Genomic DNA, 25,564 nt, shown 5'->3' with positions numbered 1-25,564 from the left:
GTAGGTGTCACCTTCATGAAATGAGCTACAAATATTGGCTTTGGATTCTGGACCGATGTACTGTAGTTGTGTAACAGATTCTTCAGATTCTCACATGAAATCCTCCTAATCCAGAGACTGATATTCATCAGGCCTTCACTTGTGTTGAACAATATTAACATAATGCAACAGCAGTGCCGCTAAATCATCTGCCATGTGTCGGGTGGATATCTGATGTCTGATAAATTGATAATCCCTTTAGTGATTCGCTAATCCCAAAAAGCATCAACTGATCCATAGGCCAATACACTTTGGTCTTTTAAGCTGAAGTGACTTACTGTTCAAAACTATTTGTTAATAAAACATTATTTACAATACAAACTAATAATCAATCAGATTTAACATGCCTGACGATTGACTAGTACATAAAGAATATGAATAGCATCGAGCCATAAAGTGAAATCACATGGGTGCAGAAAATGCAGATCTTTTATCCGGTCATAAAGGCCTTTTTATATAGTATCTTCTCTTTCAGTAATCATCTTCTGACAAATTATAATTGTTTTATTTTTGCACCAGTCTTTGATCTGATGTGTCACACTTTTTTATTCTATGTATTTTAGCGGCATTAATACAATTAGTTTCTTGGTCAAAGATCAACAGCTTTCGACTTGTCCCTTCAGGGGTCGTCGTTGCACATGTTAATTTGGCATGTGATTTTTACGTCGGTTGCCCTTTTTTCGCGAAGATCCCCCTTGGTGGCTGGGCAGGGCCACACCTGGTGGGATGGGATTCGAGCCCGCTGCCTTCTGCATCCCAACCTAATGCTCTACCACTGAGCCACCAGGCCCCTTGTACCATTAAATTTGTTTCTTGCTGGTTTCCCTAAAAAGTTGGCATAGGAGTGAATAGTTGTACTAGTACTTGTAGTTGTTGCAGATTTCTCTATGTGTATATTCAGTTCAGTATGAAACATGAGTCAGCATTTCAGTTAGAGGTTTAAGTAATTTGTTATTAATAGGAATCATTTCTCATTGAATTTTAGGAGATAAAGTTGCAGTACTAAAATTACAGCTAATAACTACGATTCAACTTTTCAACACTTGTTAATAAATGAATGTTACTAATCCCCTAGAAATAGCTGCAGTGAGACATTTCACTGTAATCAGTAAAAGCTCCTCCATGGGAAAAGTGCAAAAGGCAGTGCAGAGGAAGATTAAAGTTGTGATTGATGGTATTTTGTATAGACTGGGACCATGGCCTTAGTTTAATGGTAAAGATCAAATCCCATCTGGATCAAATCGTATCTCTTAATGTCATAGCTGATGATAGAAGAGAAGAATCTGAGAGTGATACGGGATTCTGTCCCTCACAGCAAAGCATGAATTGTACAAATTGGTGGTAAAAATTGAAACGCATAGCTCGGTTTTTAAACCTGAGCCCTGCAACCATACTGAGTCTGTGCGGGAAATGCCATAATGTGATTAAACACAGAGCTTTGGGAGGCTTTGAAGAAAAAAAAAGTCTAATCTATCTACTGTGGAAAAAGCAAAAGGACACCCTTTTGAAAAGGGGAAAAAGTCTCCCCATATCATCTATTTCATGAACATAAAAGATGCGTGAGATTTGTCAGGTTCTGTATATTTCTCAAAGGACTGCTGTTTCTCAGGCCACTTTTAAGGACACCACGCACAGCTGCTATAATTGCTTTATAACAATGGGTTCAGATACACTGTTTGAGTTCACATTTGTTAGATTAATTATGGAAATTCTTCATGCAGAACTCTCCTGTTTATTAAAACAGATGTATGACACATGCTTCCACTCCAATATTTAATAGAAGAACAACTCAGGTAGAATGCATAATGTCCTCAGCTGTGCAAGGAAAAAGCAGACACATACATCTAATGCTAAAGTTTGCAAGCACGTCAGTTAACGGCGTTGGAATACGGGTTATTTGTCAGATTTCTGTTTGTTTTAGTTTTTTCAGCCTACCTAAAGCCAACATGTCACACGACTAAACCAATTTCAGTGTCATCACAATTTTTGCACGGGTTAAAAGTTTCCCTTTTTCTCAGTGTTCAAGTGTGAAATATATTGAAAAGTAAACTCCTATTTTCAGTGTGTAACAGACAACAAAAGGTGCATGCTGACAGCGTTTACTCAGGTAGAAAGCAGTGAAGGGCAGCATCTATTCACTGAGACAAAGGGCTGCAAATCTAATTTTCCTCCCCATTCTGCTGTGTGAAGAAGCATTCACAGGCAGCTCCCTATGAAGATCAGTCACTGTCAGGGGACATACAGGTTGTCAATTGATAATGAAGCACAGTGCTAAAGGCCTTTAGGTTCTCACTGTCCTAATTACACTGAGTGAGGACTCCCCCCTCCCCCTCGTGTTAACAGTTGATTTATTTCCTGTGCCTCGTTAAGGACCAGCGTTAATTGTTTTTGCAGATGAGTGTCAGACTAGACGAATCAAGCCTCATTCATTCGTGGCTGGTTTGTTTACGAATAGTACCTTGTCCAACTTGAACACAGGGTATGTTGTGTGGGTCAGACTAACACTGATATCAGCGAAGAGATAAGTCAGTGTGATGAATGTTTTGTCAGGTTTTCTTTGAGCTGACATTGAATAATGACAAGGCTTCATCACACTTCTGTTGCATGTTTCTCTCTAACAACATCTGTATTGTCCAAACAAATAAATATCCATAACTTGTATGTATACAGATCCTCTCAGTTACAACCAAACCATTTGAAGGCTCTTCCACTGGATCTTTCCAAGGCTTTCAGGCACATCCCACCATCATCCTCAGCATATGGAGCTGACATAAGTTGTTGTTATAGCAATATACATTTCGTAGTTAATCTGAAATATTTCTGAACACAGTATAAGGTCCGTTAACCCTAAACACTTACTGTACGTCACAGTTGTTAGCTGAGTAACTATATAACAGAAGGCACTCGAACATTTTCTTGATGTAAACACATACACTAGACAACTGCTCTGTTAGAAAAGTAAACAGCAGCATGAGTCTAAGATATCTATCAATACCTTCCTCATGGTGAGCTGGGCACACACACACACAAACACACACACACACACACACACACACACACACACACACACTTCTTTCTAGCGAACAAACAGCTAAAGTGTCACAGCCTATGGGTCCAAATGAATTGTTCCTTATTGTTTATTTTGTATTTTATTTCGCACAATTAATGCACCAAGAACAACCCTGACATTTTTATATGGCAAAATGCTAATGTTATTATTGCGCAATGCTATAAATCACTGTTTAATACATATGCTGTAAAAAACTCAAGTGCTACATCACTTCACTTTTCTGTAATACTTTATCATAACTAAAGGTTTATTTTTATATTGCATTGAACTGAAATTAATCCGATGATTGCCTTACAGTTATGGCTCAGTGTGGAGCAGTTTGTCACATGGGATTGCTAACAAAACGGTCAATTACTAAGATACGCAGTTCTCTGACTCAGCCTTTGTGGGGGAAGAGTCATGCAAGAAAATGAGATGTATTGGAACCCCTGAACAACTTAATCCCTCACATAATCCCTAACTTTAATTTAGTCAAATTCACGTTTACACAAATAAAGCTGCACAGGAACCGGAGCTGTTTGAATCTGACTTACCAACAGAAGAAGGAGAGTGTGTCAGAAATGTAATTTCTTTTTGCGTTATTGCGTTGATGTGTCTGCACTGTCAGAAGAAGCCTCACCTTATACAAGCTAATATTGCTCTATTGTTACAGGCAGACGTGGAGGGATACACACTACTAAGACATAAACCTTCTTTACTGAAGCTTTCAACACATTTTATTCTGTTGATTAAAAAATTATTCTATCTCTAAGAAAGATAATGAACACTTGTCTTCATCATGGCAGAGCTTGACTTGAATTAGCAGGTTTGGAAAGGATTAGAAGCAATTAGCCTCAGTGAAAAAGGAACATAAGCACTCTAAACTCTGCTAAATCTCTTTAAATAAGCAAGGTCCATCAATTATACAGAGCAGACAAGAGCTGACTTTACTCAATCTGGTTATCACTGGTGTCATCGATAAATCTTTTACCATTTGACATAATATTATGTGTAGCATCCTTAGACAGACAATGACCCCACAATGCTGTCATTTTGTTTCAGAAGCTGGAACCTACCAATGAATGAAATAACAAATTCTTATGAAATTAGTTATTTAATTTAATATAAAATGTTTGGACAGCAAACATTTTATACGCAAATTAAATAACATTTGGATGATTTATTATACAACTTACCCTACACATGTGGTTTCCATGATAGAGACCTGACATGCTAAATTAAGCTCCATCATGAAAGGCTCACTGTCATTTAGTGCTGTACATTTAAAATCACATCTAGTACTGGTCCATCAGCATTTTGGTACTAAATGTAAAAAAAAAAAATACAGAAAAAAACATAAATCCTATAAACATGCAAGCACTGAAATTACCTTTTTCCCCTGAGTAAAGCCTGTAGGCTTTCTCTCAGGTTGCATAAAGCCCCTAAAACCTCCTCCAAAAAGAGCCAAAAGGCGAAACCCAGGGCAAAATGTCCACCAAGCACTTGCTTTAACTCAGAAAGCTTAATTGCTTTGAGTGCACACTCATATTTAAAAGCAAGTCAGATGAGCATATGATGATTCTGAATCGCATCGTATGTGGGCTTGTGGCAGATGGACGGTCAAAGCACACTGTGCTTGTTTAGAGAGGCTTAAGAAGTAAATCAGCTGAAACTAAAAAAGTCAGATGGATAAAGTTACTACTAGACCAAGTGGTGGAGACATGCCCACTCTGTAATGGAAATTACTCCAACAGAAGGAAATACAGTAGATGAAAATACAGAGAAACTCTGAGTTTTTGTCTAAAACACAGAAAGAAACCGAGGATTCTAAATATAATATGTGAACCTTGAATGGCTTATGCAGATAACAAAAGACTTAAATAATTGAAGTTAGATGTTTGTATGCAACAGTAACCGATTCGATTTTAGAAACTTCTAAGGCAGCGCTGCTGTGATTCCTTCTAACCGAGTTATAATGTTTACTTGAATTGTTCAAAAACCGAGTTACTTGCATAACTCGGTTAAGAACAGAGATCTCTGTAGATGTAAACAACCACTAACTGAATTTATACACTAAGAAAAAAAAGCATCTCAGACACAGCGTCAGCATTTACAACAGGCCTTTAAGCTGCAGACATGTTGTCCTTTCATGTTGTCAGCTTATTCTCATTTGACAATAACATTACACACCGTCACTGTGAAACACATTGTTATACAGAATCACCTTTGCCCTGTGATGGAACAGGACAACAGTACATGTTTAGAAGAACTATAGAGTATAAACAAAGGCAGCATAAAGTGTTGGAACTGCTTTATAAATGTACAGGATGAATAACATCCTGCAAAGCATCTATACAGCTGTTCTTTACGGTGTGCGACCTGTTGTTTTGCCATAGCCATTTTTATTGTTATTGAATATGAGTGTAGTTACTTGCTGGCTTTCTCTGCTTGTTGTCTAAGTAGCTACTTGTCAATAGTTTAGATCCATATTGCTGTTTAAGGCTCAGGAGGTGTCCATTAGAGTCTACTAGTGAGACATGTTCCACTGCAAACCTCAATCAATAATATCTGTTGGACATGAATTTTGCCCATTTCCTCTCCTATTATCACACAAAGTAATGGACTGTGCCCATGGGACTAAGTATTGATTGTTTTTATATTCATCTCTAACCAGTTGAATTGGAGAGAGATGAGAAGACAAGTCGACTTTAATGCTTACAGCGTGTTTCCCCACAGGGCTACGATGATGGATATGGAGGAGAATATGACGACGAGACTTACGAAGCCTATGAGGACAACTACAACAACCAGGCAAAGAGGTAATGCTTTCACTACCATGCTAGATAAACCAAAAAGCTTTTACTGTCATTCAACTCCTTTTTTTTTTCAATCACCATCTGCCTTAGTTCAGCTCTCTCTTCAGCCAACTAATAGGTCATCACCATGTTTGTATGCTACAGCACTGCAAAAGCTCAGGAGTACTAAATTAAGACCTTCACCTTTTGTAAATTACTTTACTGAGTTTGTTCTCTATATTCTTTGAATTTAATGAAAATCCAATGCAAAGAGCAAAACCAGCAACGGATTGATTTTACTCATACAATTGTGTTTTCACTGTAACCATTTCCCTGTGCCATTAAAAATGACTAAATTCAGTGAGTAACATGCATAACATGGGTGGCACCATAATTTTTTCTGCATACACTTTTGCTGCCATAAATACTATATAGTAATAAATGTTAAATAGTGATAGAAATTATTTGATAATAAATACGTGATTTAGTGCTGTTGCATAATATTTGCTGAGAAAAGGGGTTAGTTTGTTTTTAAATGAAGATCAAATGTGCTTGTAACTCCTTTATAAAGATGTATGTACATTGTTGAAAGGATTAGGCTTTTGTTTTATAAATTACAAGTAGAATATTAGGAAATATCCTCACAAATTGTTTTACGTAAAACATTTTAACAAGCTTACACATCTAACAAAAACGACATTGTGAAGACGGGTGGTATATTTTGACTGTTCTGTCCCCGACGTTCTGTTCAATTCAGCATTTCAGAATATTACAAATATGGACATGGAGCCAGTGATGAATCCTACAACAACTATGGTAAGAGGACCTTATTCTTGCACTTTGCGGAACTTTATTCTGGTGACAATTTCTCAAGGGTTGTGCTGATTAAAAAACAATAATTTACATGTGTGGTCAAATTTGTACATACTGTGCAGAATTTAAAAATCTACCAAAGAGTTTTTGACCTGATATGACCTGACCTAGTTTAAATTTGTTCCTGACACACACATAAAAAAGTCTTGGCCGTACAATCCTGTCTGTTGCTGTGGTGATATTTAAAAGATGTTTTACAGCAGAGAAACGCAGGCAAAACCTCTGTGGTTCCAGTCCACTTCTAATCATCCTCACACAGGGAACTGTTCCTGCACGCTTCACTCCTTATAGCTTCCTGGCCACAAGCTGCCTTTGACACGAACAGTAAATGTGCCAGCGGACGTTCAGGGGGCTAACCGATGCCCATTGTAAAGGTGGAGTGTTTTGCCTTTTGGATCTGCTCCATAATAGGCTTATTCCAGAAAGGCTGTTACAATCGGCTGAGTAACCTCTGCTGTGTGGTAATTCAAAAGTACGAACTGATCGATAAAGCACAGTGCACATACCTTTAAACCACTAAGCAAAACATGGAAAACTATAGTTCAAGCAGAAATGTTAAAAATGCAAAAAGTAGAGTTACAAGGTTGTTACATGACAGTGACGATAAGCTAGTTGCCACAACGTGTTTGCAGCCTCATTCATTTTCAGCACAATGAATTGTGCACTGAGGTGTTGAGGTCGAACCAAACCAAGACCAAGGGGGCAATGATTTGATTTTCTGCTCCATAAACACTTTCTTATTTGGAAGCAGTGCAATGTGCCATGCAGCAGAGTTGGCCATCTTTATGTAATTTGGCTATAAGGAAGGAGCTGCTGACAGTCAGATCTTAGTATTGGTCCAACAGAGGCCAAAGAGCTTATGAAATTAATTTTCTGTGGAGAGAACCCTCTATGCAGCCTGGGTTAGAATTTGCTGGCTTGAATTTTCTTGTCTTTGGTTAAATGGGTTGTGTAAGGAAAGTACACGATACCTGAGCTCACAGTTTGACTTTGTGACCCACACTTTCCAAGCACAGTGACTGCAGTGGCCTTCTGCTATGTGTTTTTCACTGTTTTTGCAGAGGAGGAGTGGTCGACTACCCGACCCAGTCTCAAAGCCCCTGCTTTACGGCTGACAAGAGGGGGCTACAGAAAACATCCCTATGGTAGATACTGAAGGTGCTCCAGATATGTAACCTTCAATTTAAAAACAATTATATAGTTTTTTTTTTTTTTTTTACTTCCTCATAAACTATTGTAACATTTACTTTTTTTGTATGTCTCCTTTGGAAAATGAAACAAATAAATAAGCCCATTAAGCACATAAATCCACAAAAACTAACCTTATCATAGTACTTTCATTTTGTTTTCTTTTTTAAATAATAAAGTCATTTTTTTCTGACAAATACTGAGAAGAAAAGAAAAGAGACATTTAACAGACTCCTCCATTTGAAGGAAAGTTGTTTTTAAAATCAGCTGATTGAGTGCCCTTCACCTTCACTCCAAAACCTGTAATTATGGCAGATTTCTGAAATTAAACGTCCTCTAAGTTGTGTGTCTGAATTTGACAAATACGTTTCCATTTATTGCCTTTAATGCAGAGATTATCGAGGTCTACTAACCAACCGAGGAGACTTCACAATATGTTAGTTTGTTCACTGTCCAATTATGAAAAAGACAATTTAGTGACTTCAACCATTGACTTCACTGTTCCACCAACGATATTCTTCTTTTGGTTTGTCATTTGTACACTAGACTTTATTCCTATGTTGTGTCACATGAAACACACTGTCTGTGTTGTCAGACCCTGAATGGTTATGCACACTCTAAGCTTTGAGAAGCACATTTATGGTTTTCCATGTTAGTTTTAAACTTATTCTTTATTGAAAATGTTTTCAGCGCAGAAGCCCCGCTTAGCTTATTGTAGGTCACCCAGAATAATTTGGTAGCAGGAGGGAACCTTAACCAGCCAGAACGGCAGTGCAAAAAATGTGGCACTCACATCGAGTTCGACATTATCCTTTTTCAACCTCCATCACCTTTCTCAGCAGTTCAGTGATTGGTCTGGCTGTGGGCTCAGTGTGGTTAAAGTGGATCTTTTCCAGACTAATACCTTAGAGTGAAAATGTTCCCTTGTGAGATGCAGATTGGTTTCTTCGTGACAAATTTTTTTCCCACAAATGTATTTATTTTTTGGCTTAAAGTCAGCCAAGAGTTCTCCAGTTAATTTGTTTGTTGAAGCTGCAAACCAGAGCAGATCTGCAGAAGCGTCGCCTTCCTTTTTCATAGTAACTGTGGCTTGTTGTAACTAACATTATTTTAATAAACAAAATGACCTATTAAGCTCCATTAAAGGCAACAGCTGGAACCTAATTCTTTTGCAGAATTCTAACTTAAATGCAAAGTAAATTACCTAGAAACGTGTTTCAAAAAATGTTCAAGGTTTAGAGACCAAAACCGACAGGTCTTCAAGTTTCCCAATATCTAATTTGCTATATGAGACTGTGACGACTTCTTGGTATTCTTCATATTGCAATCGTGCAAAACACATTTTATGTTTGGATTGAAACAATTAACAATGTACAGTGTGTAATTTATAATGCGTGCTTTGTTCTGTGTTTAACCTGTATTTGTACATTTAATAAAAACAACATAAACCTCAACACAGTGTGCAAGACTTTCTAAATAGGGGACCATGGAGCTCTTTTCTACAATTTGTTAACAACAAGCAAGACCTTTTAATTTTTTTTGTTTCCAAAACTTAACATCTGCTTTTATGTAACAGTTACTGCATTTCATTAAAAAAAATAACTTTTCCTAAATGAATTATTTGTTATTATTATTAAGTATTTAATATTCCCACTCATTCGTCCTGGAATCTTTGATCACTTTCGCATTTAGAAACTAATACATTTCTTTTCCGAACCCACATCACTAAACAGACACACTGATTGACTGTGAGAATACGGAGTTAAGAGAGGTAAGAAATCCCCATATACTATCACAATGATACCGTAAAGCTCGGCGTTCAGAGCCGGCTCGTAATGAGCATAATGAGCCAATACGTGGTGCAGATATTTGCATTCACCATCATACAGTATGTAACTGCTAAATGAAAACAGCACGCTCATTGTGCAGTGTCTTTAATCTGCTACTCCTCAATGTTTCTGCTAACCTCTTTATGTATTTCTATCATTTAACCAGAGAAAGTTGTATATGCACTGTAACTTTCCGTGCTTCAAACCTCAAAACTGAAGTCCACTTAGCGATTTGAATTCTCTTTTGTGATTAGTACACCTGAAGCCTGGCTCTCATTGAGAGTGTAGATCACGGGGCTGAAAGGAAGACTAAACGATAAGCAGGTAACCCTAATAATAATGCTAACTAATGATAACTTCCACTTAAAAAAAGTAAACCTGCCCTTTTTAACCCCAAATAAATGACCTGTTTAATGAAATCTCTGGACAACTCTAACTAGATTTAGCTAAACTGTGATAAACAATAATAAAACAATAAAATAATGTTCGGCCACCTAAACATCACGTCAGTGATATAAATATATTCAAAAAATTTGCTTAAAACGCCTCAGATATTTTTTATTATATTTAGATCACCTTGAATTGGTTTACTTTTTTCACAGTGATGGAATGAAATACCTGTTGTATACATTACACACATGAAAATATTGCATGCAGTCTGTCACTCTATGCTTGTTTATGATTGGTGTTAGATGAGATTGACATGTTTTTCACAGTGTTTGTGTTTTTCCCTATAGATGTAGAAACACACTGTAGTGGGATCTGGTCACGGCAGAGAGGAGTGTAACAGGTCAGTGGCTGTTTTCCCGTGGCACAGTATGCTTATTATAGCCATCCAGTCGAAACCATCAGCGGTCAGTAGTGATTCCCCACTCAAACATAATGAGCAGGAAAACAACAGGTTTGGCTTATTTGGGTAATAAAAGGCTTCATGCTTACTCTGACATGGCTTATAGTTTAAAATAGGCCATTTATGTGTTGTGATTAAGATGAATATTTTCTTGCCGCTCACTGTTCATAAAGGATTGAATGATCATTTCCATCTCACTGCATTCCATTCTCATGAATTTACCATTAAAGCTTGTTTACATCAACTTCAAGTAATACAGTACACAGTTTTTATAACTCTGGCAGCTCATTAAAAAGACAATAAAGCATACACAAGCAATTAAAGTAATGGAAACAAAAGAGATACAGTGAAGACAAGCCTACTAAAAACAGTAAAAACTGCTAAGAAAGGCTTTATCATGTACCAACAGCAGATCATTGACTATATGACTTAAATTATGTGTTTGCAAACATTATATTATAGTTATAAAATGATTGACACCTGACCAGAGACGTTTTACAGTTTCAGAAACAGAAGAATTTTGATCATATTTTAAATAAATACAATGTTAACTGCAGTCATACCTCTTATAACTATATTATCTTTTGGTGTGTGTCATCTGGATGAAAGTTTCACCTCTGCTTTCTGCTCCATACCGGCTCTTTTGTACTAAACTTCTTAGTATCACTACGTGTGTATAGTAGCTGTGCAAACACAGCTACACTTAATCCCTACGGACAGATATCTGCTGACCTATTCATAATTCGTGCTCTTTACTGACATTTTTCCAAATGTGCCATCCTTTTTGAAAGTGTATTCACAGGCAAAGCACCTTAATTGCAAATTTGTGCTGATAATGCAAAACAAGAAGAAAGACAACACGGAACAAAGCAGACCCAGAAGTGCAAAATACAGCAAAATTAGCTCCTGTATTGATAGTAAATTGTTGTCTTCTCTAAGAATACATGAATATGTCATGAGTTTTCTTAAAATCATTTATTTTTTATTATAAAGCAATTCTGCTGATTTTCACCACAAGTTGTCATCATACTTGATGGCCTGTGAGGATGTCTGCAAAGCATAATAAAGAGATTGATTCAGACAAGCGGGAAAACTCCTTCAGAGCTGAGTTAATTTCACTCATACAATTTAACTTAAATAGCCTCTGATCACTTTTCATCATAATAAAACTTTTAAAACCCATAAGTTACAAATGTAGGGCTATTGTCTTCTTGTCACAGCAGGCTTTGCAGTACTTAACACTTCATTTTGTGTCGAGAACAAAGAGTCAGTCACAGTTGTTCACATTTTACAGCTGCAAGTGTCACAAGAGGAACTGTGTGTGAGCTCTGTAATTGTTCTGAACTTGTAAAATTAAAACAGATGACTTTCTGTAGAAAAAAACATTATAATGAATAACTTCAGCAGGAACAATCTATTTTTAGCTGAAACTGTGTATTTATTTAAAGACCGTAATCAGTTTTAGCTTTTCTCAATTTGTCTTTTCTCATATTGTTGTATAATGAGGAGCCAGTTGTCAGAACAACTTGCATATTTATTTATTTTTTACTGGCTTCAGCTTTGCTGCTCATATGGTGCCCAAATCAGTCAGTTATGGTGTTTCTACACTTATGCACAGAAAAAATTTCTGCTGTTTTCATATAGTCTCATTCTCATGCAATAATGTAACATGACTCGCATCATGCTCCTATTGTCTTTTCGCAAAGTAAAATCTGTTTGTGCTTCTTCCCAGAGCAGAAAGCACAGGAACCAGCTCCCAGAGGACTGAAGATTCAGTCATTAGACATCTTTGAGTCCTTTATCAGTAAGGTAGCTCGGTATGTATTTGAATTTGCTCAGCACCAAACAGTAATTATAAAGCTGCCTGCATTTTTCCTTGATACTGACGTTGAAAATATTACTTGTTGATCACATGAAGAATTACTGTGTCAGGCTCGTGTAAAATTAGATCACAATGTCCTATTTTTTTTGTCATTTTGTTAACATTGCATTATTGTTAATTAGTGGCAAGCTACAGCAATGAGCTTCTTATTAAAAAATGTTAATAAAATAACATGCTCTGACAAGGGACCTCGGGGAACATGGCAAAAAAGCAGTTCAGAGCACAATGATTAAGGGATATGTCTTCATGGACAATGAAGAGGTTATAAAACTGGCAAGAAGGAAACAAATTAAAAGATGCAGATTATGATTCCCTGTTTTTACCTTCTGTTTGCTCTGCGACTTGATTCTCATAACTAACTCTCGTGTTTATTGGAAGTGATCAGTGTTGCTGAAAACTCTGTGTATGCCAGTGATGTTCATGCAGCCTTTGCCAGGAGTGTTCTCAGATCCATTTTCATAACGAGCTGGCCGCCAGCTCGAAACCAGCCAAGAGCTGAAATCCCAAAGCCTGCTTTGGATGTTGATGCATTTCTTAAAGTGAATGCCACTCATTAAACTCCTCTCAAATTCAGATTACAAAAAGCATTTCAAAATAAATATCATTATTCGCTGTGCATTTTTCTTGTATTGCACAAATACTTGGTGCTTAAAGACTTTGCAAGACTTTCCATTATTCTACACATGGATCCATGCCGATTCTTGTCCATTAGGCAGTCCTGGCCTTCAGCCTCTGGTACAATAGAAGAAATTGCAGCTTTTTATTTTGCTGTTTTGCCAAGTTGATCCCCTTTGACAACACTTTTTCTGCAGCCACAACACTCCTAAGTGACTATAGGTTAGTCTATTAAATGAATGTCCTCTGTTTATGCATCTGTTCTGTGAAAAAGTAAAGATTAAAATGGTTGATATTAACTTGTTTGTGTTTTTAATGTATACAGAGATAAACCTGGACCTGAAGAGAAAAGGGACATGATGGTAAAGAGGTGATGAAAGGTAAAAGGTAAGGAGGTGATGGTATCAACGACCTGCTACTTTTCCCTGTTAGAACAACACTATTGTCTGTGTATTTGCAGTTGACCTGTACCAAAAAGATTAGAAGAAAATCTGCTATTTTTGCGTTTATTGGTTTTGGGCTCGTGCTTGAGAGCTTTGCTGGAAACACTTTTATCATCTGGTCCAGTGGGGCCAAGGAAACTAGAGCAAAAGAAAGAAAGACTGTAAAACGTTTTTTGTTTTTTTTTTCTTCTTCATTATGGACCATCTGAATGTCTTATTAGTTGCTCTGTGGTCACATTTTACATCGCACTGTAGCCTACACAAACCTGGATCCCTAAGGTTAAGTTGTGAAAAACTCTTAATAGACTTTCAGAGGTAATAACTGTTCATTTAATCTACACCTGCAAATGATGGGTTGCAATATTTGAGTAAAGGTTGTTATGTTTTTAAAACTCATTTGAGGATACTGTTTCCTTGGCCTCTCAGAAAAATATTTCCAGCATTGTTCATATTTACTATTTCTGCAGTGCTGATGCTATAACAATGGCCACAATTAAGACTTTATTTTGAGGGAATAGTTCAACATTCTCGGCTTTTTTTTAATGTTTTGCTCTATTATGTTATGCATATGAAGCCACGTATAGCCAGGTGTTTAGCTTTAGTTAACATTGTCTATCGTATCTTATCTCATCTCTTCCCTAGCTTTGTCTAAAAAGGGTGTCACTGTACCCTGCCGAGAAATAGCCTGGCTCATTGTCCCATTACAACCATTTTGTATCATTTGTGGACTTTGAGCTTTGTGGAATAATGAGATAAAGTGTTTTATATCAAATGTTAGAGTTGCTGTTGGGCAGATTAGTCTAGTTGTTCCTTCCTCTCAGCTGTGTTTGCGCTAAGTTAAGCATCTGCTGGTGGTACTGTAGCTTGATATTCACCAAACATGCATCAATCTCTCTTGGAGAAAGCTCAGGAATATATTTCACACGATGTACCTTTTCTAATTTGTGTATCCTACTAAATCTTGCTCTTGCGCTGACTTAGTAATGAGACAAGAACAGAGGAAAAATCGGAATAAATATGTGTGATTGAAAATAAAGGTTACACACTTCGAGCTGCTACCAACACATTCTGCAGTCATGTAATTATACCATCTGCTTATTAATTCAGACTGGTGGAGAGAGAGAGAGAGAGAGAGAGAGACATTTTCAGATATGCAACACGCTGTACTCGCTAATTTAGTCAACAACTGTGTGAACAAATAAATGACGGCTGCACGCTCATTCACACTGACTCTCAGGCTTAGTGCCTTATTTTTTTATTTTATTTGCTTTTTCAAATAATTGCACCTATTTGTTCTTAACGAGACAACATAACAGCTCATCTGAAAAGGTTGAGGTGAAAGTGGGGAGGTCTTATCTCCTTCCATCTCCATCCCAAGGACGAGCTGATTGTCTCTGGCTAAAAGCTGCTTCTCCGTACCAGAGTGCCACCCTGGACGTCAGACGCATGTTGACAGATTATAACTGGGGGATCCATAAAGAGACAGTCGCTGGATTGAGGGGAATTACCGTACTATATTTGATGCACACACAGACAAAATGTCAGGCTTGGGGCTCAGAAGCTCGCTGCATATACAAACCACTGCTCTCCAAGGACACTATGTCATTTATCATTCTTCCTTCAAATCAATTCAGACAGATGTCAACATGTTTGTCATATTAATAGTTGGACAATATATACTGTGTATAAAAAGGAGTAATTAGACATTTTGGGAAATGTGCCTATTTGCATTTTTGCAGAGACCTTGATCATGACTGAAATCACTTTTCCGTGTGTACAGTAAAGCTACATCTAGGACACAATTAGCTTAGAATAAAGAAATAGACAGGAAATAGGTCAGTTTCCTTAAAAAACAACACGTCTTTTATTCTGATACTTCTGTTTCGTAGTGATTAAACAAACAAGTTGGAGTACATCAATTTGTGAGCTTCCAGTGGTGAGCAAATTGCTTTTTCACCTTTGGACAGAGTTGCTGTTTGCTCGGTTTTCCCCTATAGTTAGTAATGTAAGCTAACTATCTCCTGAAACTACAGCTTCACATTTAGGATCCACAGATGACGATACACAGAATTTTTAAGAAGAGAGTAAATAAGCACATTTTCCAAAATGTCAAACTATCACTTTAAATGCTTTACTTGCCAGTATTTTGGCCTTTGCTTCTTTTTGAATTTCATTTTAAGGTGTATCTATGGCTTTTCTCTTTTTCTTTGCTTTTGTTTTAAGGTCTTTTCAGGTTGTTAAGTGGAAGAAGACAACAAGTCACATCCCGGGTGGACAATAGCTGATGTTTTTGTAATGAAGTATTTAGTTTTAATTTAGTCATTTCTTACTAAGAATTTTGTTATTTTAGCCAAATTGCTTCAGATAATAGAGTTAGAGTTTTAGAATGACGTCACTTTTGGTGAGTTTTATCGTAGTGGGTTTAAATTTCGCCCACTGTTATATGTCTGCCCCTCATTTTTGTGGTGAGAGGTGTTGTTGTCATCTGGCGGCCGCTGTCATTACCAGCCCAAGTGCAGCCTGTGTCTGTTCCCATGTCTCTAATAAATGGTTCACTTATGTGCTGCCAACATGAACATGTTAGTTCATGAGGCAAGCCAAGCCCACTGTTGGCGCTCTGGCACATCTACTTTACGAGACCAACGTGTCGACTGCAGTCAGAATATACTACAGCAGCCAGTCACAGCCCACGCCTCGTGTCATTTTCTGAGGGGTAGTCATGATGAATAATGGCGTCTGCAGCCCCACATATGGCACATGGTGATTAACACTTGAGATTGATAGGAGCAATACAAGTGTCCCACTGTTTAAATAAATGCCTTCTCTCTAAATTTGTTTGTTCATATTTGATTTACATAACAATAAATCAATAGCCTTATAAGCCAGGCACATCTCAGTTTCTCGCCTTTGAGCAGCTTGCAGGGCTAAAGAGTCAGATTTATTGCAGAAAATCATCCATTTCTTATCTTTTTATTTTGGGGGTGGAAAGAGATGAATCCACTCAATTGTATCACAGACTTGTTTCATCAACACATTCACCCCTTGATTCTGGTATTTGTTTAATTCATTTGTTCCGCGATATAGCCACCACACAGCCTGTCAGACAGCATGGCATTTGTCTTCTTCAATATCACTTGATCTAAATATTGGAAACACAAAGACACCAAAGTGGGTCAGGATCTAGCCGAGTACCCAAAAATGCTCAATGATGCAAAACAGTGCATGGTAATAACTTTAACACACAGCATTTCCCCCCAGCCAGAGACGGGTACCTGAGCAAACTCAGCTCTGTTTAGACAGCTGCTTGATGAGCCAGAATAGAAAATGAGGGCTTATAATCACCCAAGTCTAAAAGGGCCTCTTCACCAGCATAGCACTTGTGATGAAATGGTGTGCAGAGTCAGAGTCCTTGACGTGTTTTGATGATTTTCATGTTGTTTCCCTTGCGACAGCAGGCTGGGATCTGAGCAAGGTGACAGAAGGTGAGGATATATAGCTTGAGCTGCAGTTTTTTGAAAGTTATATGCTACTATAGACAGTCTACTTTATCTGATCTTGGCTTCCTTTTGCACAAAAGCCAGCCCCCCAGCTCATTAGAGCTATTTTAGGAGAGATGATGAGTTTTGACATGTTGTGTTGCGCTGTGCATTTGGATAAAGTAAGCAGCAAGTGAACTGTGCTAATTGTGTTTTCTACTGATGAAGTCGGCTAGTACAAAAAGCATTTTCACAAATATAATGCTGTTTGAGGCACATAATGTTGTGGTATGCAACACTGTGGGAAATGCAGGGTCTAGTTTATCTTGAAATATTTGTAACAGGATAACATAATGGCGTACGATATTCGACACAAAGAATAATACATCAGCATCTACTAAGATATTTGGTGCTAAAGGTGTAAACTTGCCATTAGTTGCTCAAGGAAAGCTAAACAATTCTCTCGAAACAAACAAGTCTGACTCTATTCCCAGCGTGTGAGTGTTTTCATGCATAATGCAGATATAAGCAGCTAAATACATCTTCATGTTAAGATAACAAATAGCATTTTACGAATAAACAAAATATTTCCTTGGCAACTGGGCTTGTGTAGACCACAAAAGGCAAAAGCAAACATCTTTGTATTCTCCACTATTCAGACTGATGATGCCATAGGTTAGTCATCTTTTCCACTAAAAGAATCAGACATACAGGAATATATATATAAATTCATAATAAGAAGAAATTCATAGTGCAGCAGTGATGGTTTGTAAAATATTATACTGCAGACGTTTTAATATCTATATTATTCACAGTTTTATTCATTTGTAACCCACATGTAATACACAGCAGAATCTCTGACATAAAATTCTAAAATTGTGACTTTAATCTTATGAGTAATAGAAATGATCTATTCCAATTCTTGTTCTTAATGGTCATGTTAACACAGCTACAGTAAGCACTGGGTAGAAACCAGTCTCAGAATTCAAACCTGCCTTTCTGTCTCATTTACTGCTGCTTATTACAACTTTGATCTTCTTTTATAGTTTTTCATGATGTAAACTACATTTGAGACATTATTTTAGATCAGCTGCATCAATCATGGAAATCCAAAAGTGCATTCAGCGAAATGTAAGATTGTTGTAAACGGCACCACAGCTATTCATTCACACATGAATTACAGTGCAAGATGACACGTTGGATAAATGCCTATATCTGTCAACATTCACAGACGTCCCCAATAAAGCTTGTTTTTTTTGTTTTGTTTTGCTTTGATTGTATTTCTTTTCAAACCGGAGAAAAAAATAACACAGTTGTTGGATTGGATCTGGATAACAAAAGTACCTACAGCAACTACTGCTCAGAGAGCAACATGATCCATTTAGCTCACACAAAAACAGCCAACTATTGATTCAGCAGTTGACTGTCAGTCAAGGTCAGGTTTGGGTCTTTTTGTCCCAGGGTGCTTCAGTGAAAAACATGCTATATGACAAGCGTCTGCATTTTCTATTAGGAGTACTTCACAGCCAAACAAGTAAAATTAGTCAGATCGGTGCAGGAAACTACTGCACATACTATAAGCAAATAGGTCACTGTGCAGTACGCAGCATAGCAGAGTTATTGATTCGGCTTTTTTGAAAAGAGTTCACGTGACATGCAGTGGGAAAAACTTTGTATACAATAATGTTCACATTTATTTAAGGCTAATTAAAATTGTCAGACCAGTAAGAACATTTTAACATTACACCACAAATGCATGATAAAATATTTCAAATGGAATCGAAATTAGCATTACTTTCCTTTAAACCACCCATTACTTTTTAAATACGTTCTAACTTTGGCCTAAGTGTATTTTACTCTTATTTATCTTTCGCTAGACTAATTTTACCTTTCAGCTGCTACATTATGCATTCAATTTGCTCTTGGCACGTATATAATCATTTATCATGCCCCAGCCAGAGAGCAAGACCTAGCACTTCAGACATCACAGATAAACCACCTACCTGCCATGTTGCACTTTGATTTGTGCGAACCTGTCTGGAGGAAGTCCAGGAGGTGGTCACTGCAGCCGCAGCCAGCTTGGCCCGAAGACCTAGAGGAGTACACGAGCACCGTCTGGAGCTCATTGTTCTCTGACTTAATCTCGCTAATGCGTACAGGTCAATACCTCACAAACTAATGCAGACTACGTTGGACTAATACCATGTGCAGTAACCTTTGAAGCTGCTATATTAAGTTGTCGCTGGTTAGAGAAAGAGCTTATAATTGGCTGTACAATATTTTTCTCTTTGCCCCCGCCATGAACATGGTGCAGTCGGGATTAAGTGCAGGGGCCCCAGTGTGTGGTAGACCCACATGAGTATATTCATGGACGACCCCACTATCAGTATCCATCGCACTACCTCCATCAGTACCCAGCAGTAGGTGGATTTTCCTACTGGAGAAATTCATCTTCTGGGCAAGAATGAGCTTTTAACTAGCCAGGTCACTTGAATAAAACAGAGGCAAAGTCGTGGAGAAATTTAGCTTTGTGCCAGAAGAAACAGCCATAGTTGAAAATATAGTCAATAACCTTGGAAAAGTGTTTGACTGCAGTCTCAAGGAAGCAGTGGCTGTCCATGCTACTGGCAAGGAGCTTTAAAGTTGATTCACAGCGGTAGATATGTCTGGACAACTGGAAGCTGTGAACACAACTTCCAGTTGACTTGAGATCAGAAGCAGTGATTTGTTGGTTGCTCCTGCTGGGACAGGAGTTGGGGTCTGATCAACCTCTGATCGAGGGTGTACCATTATCTCGGGAAACATCATTGTTACTCTCCGAATGCATCAGAGGATAGTCATGATGTTTGAGTCATGCAGATGAATAAAAAAATGTATATATATATATTTTTGTTTTTATTACAATGTGATTTTAGGGTACAGGTACAAGTACAGCTTTGTCTTTGACACCCCATTTCAACTATTTAAATAATACACTATTTATTTATGCATTAAGTTATATTTCTTACTTGTGCACTGTTTTTTTTTTTTTGTCATTACGGCTTATCCCATGAGTTCAGGGTCGCCATAGCGGATCATTGTCCGCATGTTGATTTGGCACAGTTTTTACGCCGGATGTCCTTCCTGACAAAACCCTCCCCAATTTCTACCGAGCTTGGACTGGCACTGCACAAATGGGGAGGGGAATGGGCTGTTGGGGGTTCAGTGTCTTGCAAAGAAACACTTCAAACCACTGATCTTGTGGTCTGCGGACGACTCCCTTTACCAACTGAGCTACAGCCGACCCCCATTTCTTACTTGTCCACTGCAAAATCTTATTAGTTTGGGGTCTGAATTTGGACTTAATCATTACATCAAAAACACTGCAAAGCCACAGTTCAGGTCCAGTAATACTGAATAAGTCCTTCACTGCTGCTTTGTTTCTGTGGAAAATTGCCCGACTGGTTGCTGATTATGAGCATATATTGACCTCATCATATCAGTGTGGCAACCCGTGCGGCTGTATTAGTGATGTCTTATTTGGAAATACTCCACAATACTGAAAGGATGGAGTAAAAGACAACTATGACAAAACCATGTTAAAAAGCTAAAGTCCATGTTGTGTGAATGAGAAAAAAAAATAGAATATTTGTATCTAAAAAGAATCACTTGATAGAGAAAAGACAAGATCAACTTTGCAGAGTTCTTGATTGATTTGATTCGTTCAGCAAATTTTCAGGGGCTAAGGCCAAAGCAGATTCTGTGACTCGAGGGCAACCCAATACGAAATACAATTATAAAAAAATGGAGTCATCAGTCAGTGTGGGTGCCATCTAAGCCCTGTGAGATGTTCACGATATGCTGGTGGGGGGGGGGGCACAGTGATGTAATTCTGAAAGCAAAAGCTCGCCCTGAAGTGTGTGGCCTGCCATAGCCACAGACCGTGGTGGGTTTAGGAAAAGTGCAGTTGCCTATAGTGGTTGCTGCAGGAGACCTGGTGAAGATAAAAAAATGCATGTCAGAAGTGAGAAATCCCAGTTCCCCCAGGGGGGTGCTGAAGCCATGAACCACAACAAAGAGATTAACCAACGCAGCTGTGAGAGAGGTGTGCTCCCTGTTCTCCCTCTGCTTTCACTCTCATTTCTAAAAGAATCTGTTTTTTCATAAATGTTCAGTGACAGGTGTGATTTTATGAAGCGAATAATTTCTCCCAACTTGAAGGCCCAAAGGACAGTTTGTTCTCACAATGATAAAATAAAGCACAGCAGCAAAGTAGCTTAGAAACAGATGCACTTAACAAACCATTTCCTTTTCTGGCATTTCTTTTTGTCACTAAGCATTTCTTACACTTGTGTCTAAAAGGGTGAGCGTTTCCTACATATGTCGGAGTTTGAAGCTGTTAGAGGCAACATGAAATTTAAATTTTTACACTGGCCCTGGCTCTAATCATAGCAAAGTGACAATCTCTTATGATTTTTGTATCTACTTTAAATCTTCATATTAGTTGGTCTGCATTTTCCCAGCCTCCCATCTGACTTGGACCTACTAAGGTGTGCTCATTTAGGAGGGCTTCAACAATGGAAATAGGAGAAAACCCTAATTCATATCCATCTTTCTCATAGGGGCAATCTGACGGACTGTAGTGAGCTCCAGCTCATCAATCTATCAACGTCAAAGAGAAAATCCCAGGGATTGCTCCTAAACTCTGCTTCCTCACACCCTCATCTTTCGGATTCTGTTCAGACCACTAACTCCATGTCAGCTCATGAAGCCTGATGAAGCATCAACAAGCGTCAGTGCCCTGTCTTCACCAACACCCCCTGCAGAGAAAAAGAATGGGCACTCAGCTGGTTGACTGTCAGGGCATTATGCCCCCCCCCAACAACATCTCATGCGTCCGTATTTCACAGTTCTCTCCATTAACGTGGGGGCTTGCTTCCCACTTCCCCTTTGATATGTCACACTCAGCTGCAGATTTTTATTTTTAATATGTGTGACACAATCCACTGAACTGGTAGTGAGACTTTTCTCTGTGTAGCAACAGCCATTCACATTCTGCTCTGTGTTATGTTAATGCACAGTTAATAATAGATGAATTATCAGAGAGGAAGCCAATAATATATTTGATCCACAGCATGTTGCACAGCCAAGGGACAAATCTGAATAAACCAGCTCGCCGACCTCAGTTCCACTACAGATTACTAATTAACAAATGACGTCTTGTTTGTTTAATTGAGAAGCTGTAAATCATTGGTTTTGTCATTGTAAAGCCAAAACTTGTACATGTTTGTTAATTAATATATGTATCTTTAACAAATAAGATCTGTGTCACTAGATTTTGTAACTGCTGTGCAGACCACTGTAATTGTCTGTGCTTAGCAGTTGTGCTAAGCTAAGCTAACCAGCTTCAGAGGAACTGACACCACATAGCAATGGAATCAATCCACATATTTAAATCTCAGAATGAAAACTAATTGGTGTATTACTCAAAGTGTCCAGCTATTACTGAGTTTTTCATTCAAAGTTAAGAACAAACTAAATCACATTCACATGACCCCTGGATTTTTAAAGATCAATACTTAAATTGCATTCTCTGGGGGTGATTACTGCATCTCATGGATCCAGTCTGCAGGTACATATTGTGTTTTGGGTATTTAAACATGGTCAAACTCATACTGTGGACGTTTAGAACCTGGAACATAAAAATAATAAGACAGAGAGTAGTGTAAACACAAATCTGAATAAATACAGTCCAAGGAGATGCAGGTCACTTTCAATTCAAGTTTGGATACACAGCAATATGATCTCATTAAATCCTGTCTTCAAAGCTCTAATAACTCATGGGCAAAGTAATTGCAGAAAGAAAGATGCAAATGTAAGCTCCCTCCTTGGTCGGGCAAACTCTACAGTATGTGCTGAGTGTTTACCAAGCGGTTAGATCACAACAGTCTGAAGAAGGTTAAAAACCAACTTGCAAGTGTGCTGTAATGATTAAAACCTGTTTACCAAAGCAAGCAAGAGCAGGGAGGTTTTCAGCGACTCCTTTTTCACAGGTTCTGTTCAATAAAGTCTAACACAAAGCGACAGCATGGCTGCAGGTGAAGCTTAGAAAGAGTGAAGAGTTTGTGAGTAAAGTTAATCACACGAGCAGTGGCTCACACATCTGTCAGGTTAATGAGACAACTCCCCTGGGGAATAATGATGAGTTTACATTCAGCTGCAGGAAGTTTGACTCCAATTTTACAATCAACTGGGACGTCATATTTCCAGGCTAATTTTATGTTTGGCGAGGGAAGTTGATGATACATGTATTGTTTGACAACACGGACAATTTATTTATTTATTTTTTAATCACTGGGAGATCAACATCACACTGTGTATGACCATGAGAACCACCAGGTTTCACATGAATTTCACGGGAGTGGAACTGATGCCTCCATCTGGTGTTACAATCAATATCAAACGACGTCATCAGGAGACAGTAATGGACACTCCTGGACCTTCCGATTTAGGGCAATGGAATGATGCCAACAGGTGCAGCCTCAGTGCAATATATAAAACCTTGTAAAAGAAAGACACAGGCTCAGACAGTTTCTCTGACAGCACCTATTTGTAGTGTCTGACTTTGCCTATTTTAAACCTGAGGCAGCATAATGGCAAATTCAACCTTGCATGTTCACCTTTTGTGTTTTGTGGTTTTTCATCCACATCTGAAAACATGCGAGTCTAATTGGAAGGAAAATATTTGTGAGTGTGAAGTGAGCGCACTGAATTATTTCTGGTTTGGTTCATATTATATACCAACAAGTCATTTATGTAGATAACAATTACAGCAATTTATTTAATGGAAAAAAGTAGCAGGGGACTATCGGGCCACACATCCACTCATCAAAAAAGTGACATTTGTGAAGGCATCGTGTGTTACCCAGTCCCAAGACCTTTGCAACCAGATGGTTGAGCAGCATAGGATTGACACACGCCAGAAAATCTTTTACTTCATACACACAGAAAAAATATCCATATTTACATTTGATACGGACAATCTGACAGTGGATTGTGAAGTATGGAGGTGGAAGCATCATGGAATAGGCTCTGGCTAAAAACTTACTGGTTTCCATTCATAACTGAGTTACACATTACTGCCAGTAGACTATTTTTTTGTGTGTGTTTATTTAAATAGCAAGACACTTATCGTATGTCATTGTTGATCAATGATCAATTCAGATGAAAAAAAATAAATAAATCATAAAACTTCAAGTAGCCTAGCATACAGCTAAAATACTGTATGTGCAGACAAAGTTTAATGGGCTATTTGCCATTTGACAAGGTTCTAACAATCTTTAAGATAAATACATGATTTGGATTATAATGCTCTAATAAAACTTGTCCTATAGAAGGGGACTTATCAAATGAAAGGCAGGTGCCTGAGCACGACCTTAGGTGTGTCTAACCACATGCCTGCAAAGGAGACTCAACTGGTTCCAAAGAAATATCTTGAATCGGTTACTGCAAACAAAGGCTTTTCTTCCAGCATGTTTATTTCTTCCTATAAAAATTGAATGCACATGTGGCTGGGTAGAAAAAAAAAATTACGATAGAATTATTACCATTTTATTTATTGTATTGTTTTTTTTTTATGTTTTTATCTTTTGTTTCTGTCAGCGTATTTGACTTGCCATATGTTTTTTGTTGCTTTGCCATAATTTGTGTGGCAATTAAGCAATTAATCTTCCTGGTCTACCCACATAACTTTTTTTTATGTATTGGACTGTTTTTTTTATGTGCAAAGCTTTACTGGATGGAGATACTGTATATATATACCCACAAAGTTGGTTTGAATACTTTTATCCACCAGTGTATTGTGTATAGTTAACCTTTGTACTTTAATGGATTTCAGATGTTTGCGATTAAACAAAATGCACGTAGCAGTGTTGATATTAAAAAATAAATGGCAATAAAAGTTCTTCAGCTTGGAAACACAGTGCAATAGTACGTACTTCAAATATAATTTCCATTATCAATCCTGCAACTTGCTACAAAACAGTCATACTATTATTACTGCCGAAACAGAACATTCTTATTAGTCTTGTGACAAAGTTTCCCTTATTTTCATAACATCTGTAATACAATATTCAAGCTTTTGTTAACAGACTTGAGGACAGAATCATAGCGGTTGTCCCTTCAATGGCAGTGTCCTTAATACATCCCAGTGGGACTCTGAGGTGGAGGGTAAGTATATGGAATATAGTCATGGATGACATTTCTAAAAAAGTAAAGAAATGAAATGTCAACCTCTAAACACATATGCTTTTGACAGGGAGGCACATAAGCCATAAACAACAAACCCTTCATGTAGTTTAAAAAAAAAAAAGGAAAAAGAGCAACATGGACTCTCAGTCTAAATCTAAATGTTAGAGATTTTCTTTTTCTATCCGTACAGATGTTTTAACATTTTTATTTAATTTTTTCCAAGTGTGGCAGTGATGCCAGGGAACTGAGGATAAAGTTTGTTGACAGCAGTACAGCTAATTTGACAAGAATCCACT

General features: G+C 37.8%; 1 protein-coding gene across 7 annotated transcripts in view; it reads left to right on the top strand.

Moving 5' to 3' along the window:
* The window catches only part of khdrbs2 (KH domain containing, RNA binding, signal transduction associated 2), a 68,032-nt gene extending 42,524 nt beyond the window's left edge, over positions 1-25,508 (top strand). For 3 of the 7 annotated variants that reach the window (XM_067522826.1, XM_067522782.1, XM_067522833.1), the window contains 7 exons: positions 5,825-5,907; positions 6,641-6,699; positions 7,818-7,901; positions 10,511-10,563; positions 12,356-12,440; positions 13,446-13,507; positions 21,641-25,508. In XM_067522826.1, the coding sequence (XP_067378927.1) occupies positions 5,825-5,907; positions 6,641-6,699; positions 7,818-7,901; positions 10,511-10,560 (276 nt within the window). In that variant the 3' untranslated portion in view covers positions 10,561-10,563; positions 12,356-12,440; positions 13,446-13,507; positions 21,641-25,508. Of the gene's footprint in view, positions 1-5,824; positions 5,908-6,640; positions 6,700-7,817; positions 10,098-10,510; positions 10,564-12,355; positions 12,441-13,445; positions 13,508-21,640 lie in introns of all 7 variants that reach the window. The other 4 variants (XM_067522790.1, XM_067522817.1, XM_067522809.1 and 1 more) reach the window with 4 other exon arrangements.
* Positions 25,509-25,564: the final 56 nt, after the last annotated feature.

This window comes from Channa argus, chromosome 1, assembly GCF_033026475.1.
Source record: "Channa argus isolate prfri chromosome 1, Channa argus male v1.0, whole genome shotgun sequence".
NCBI classification, from domain to species: Eukaryota; Metazoa; Chordata; class Actinopteri; order Anabantiformes; family Channidae; genus Channa; species Channa argus.
Note: the sequence above shows the minus strand (reverse complement) of the source record. Positions and strands in the feature narration are given on the sequence as shown.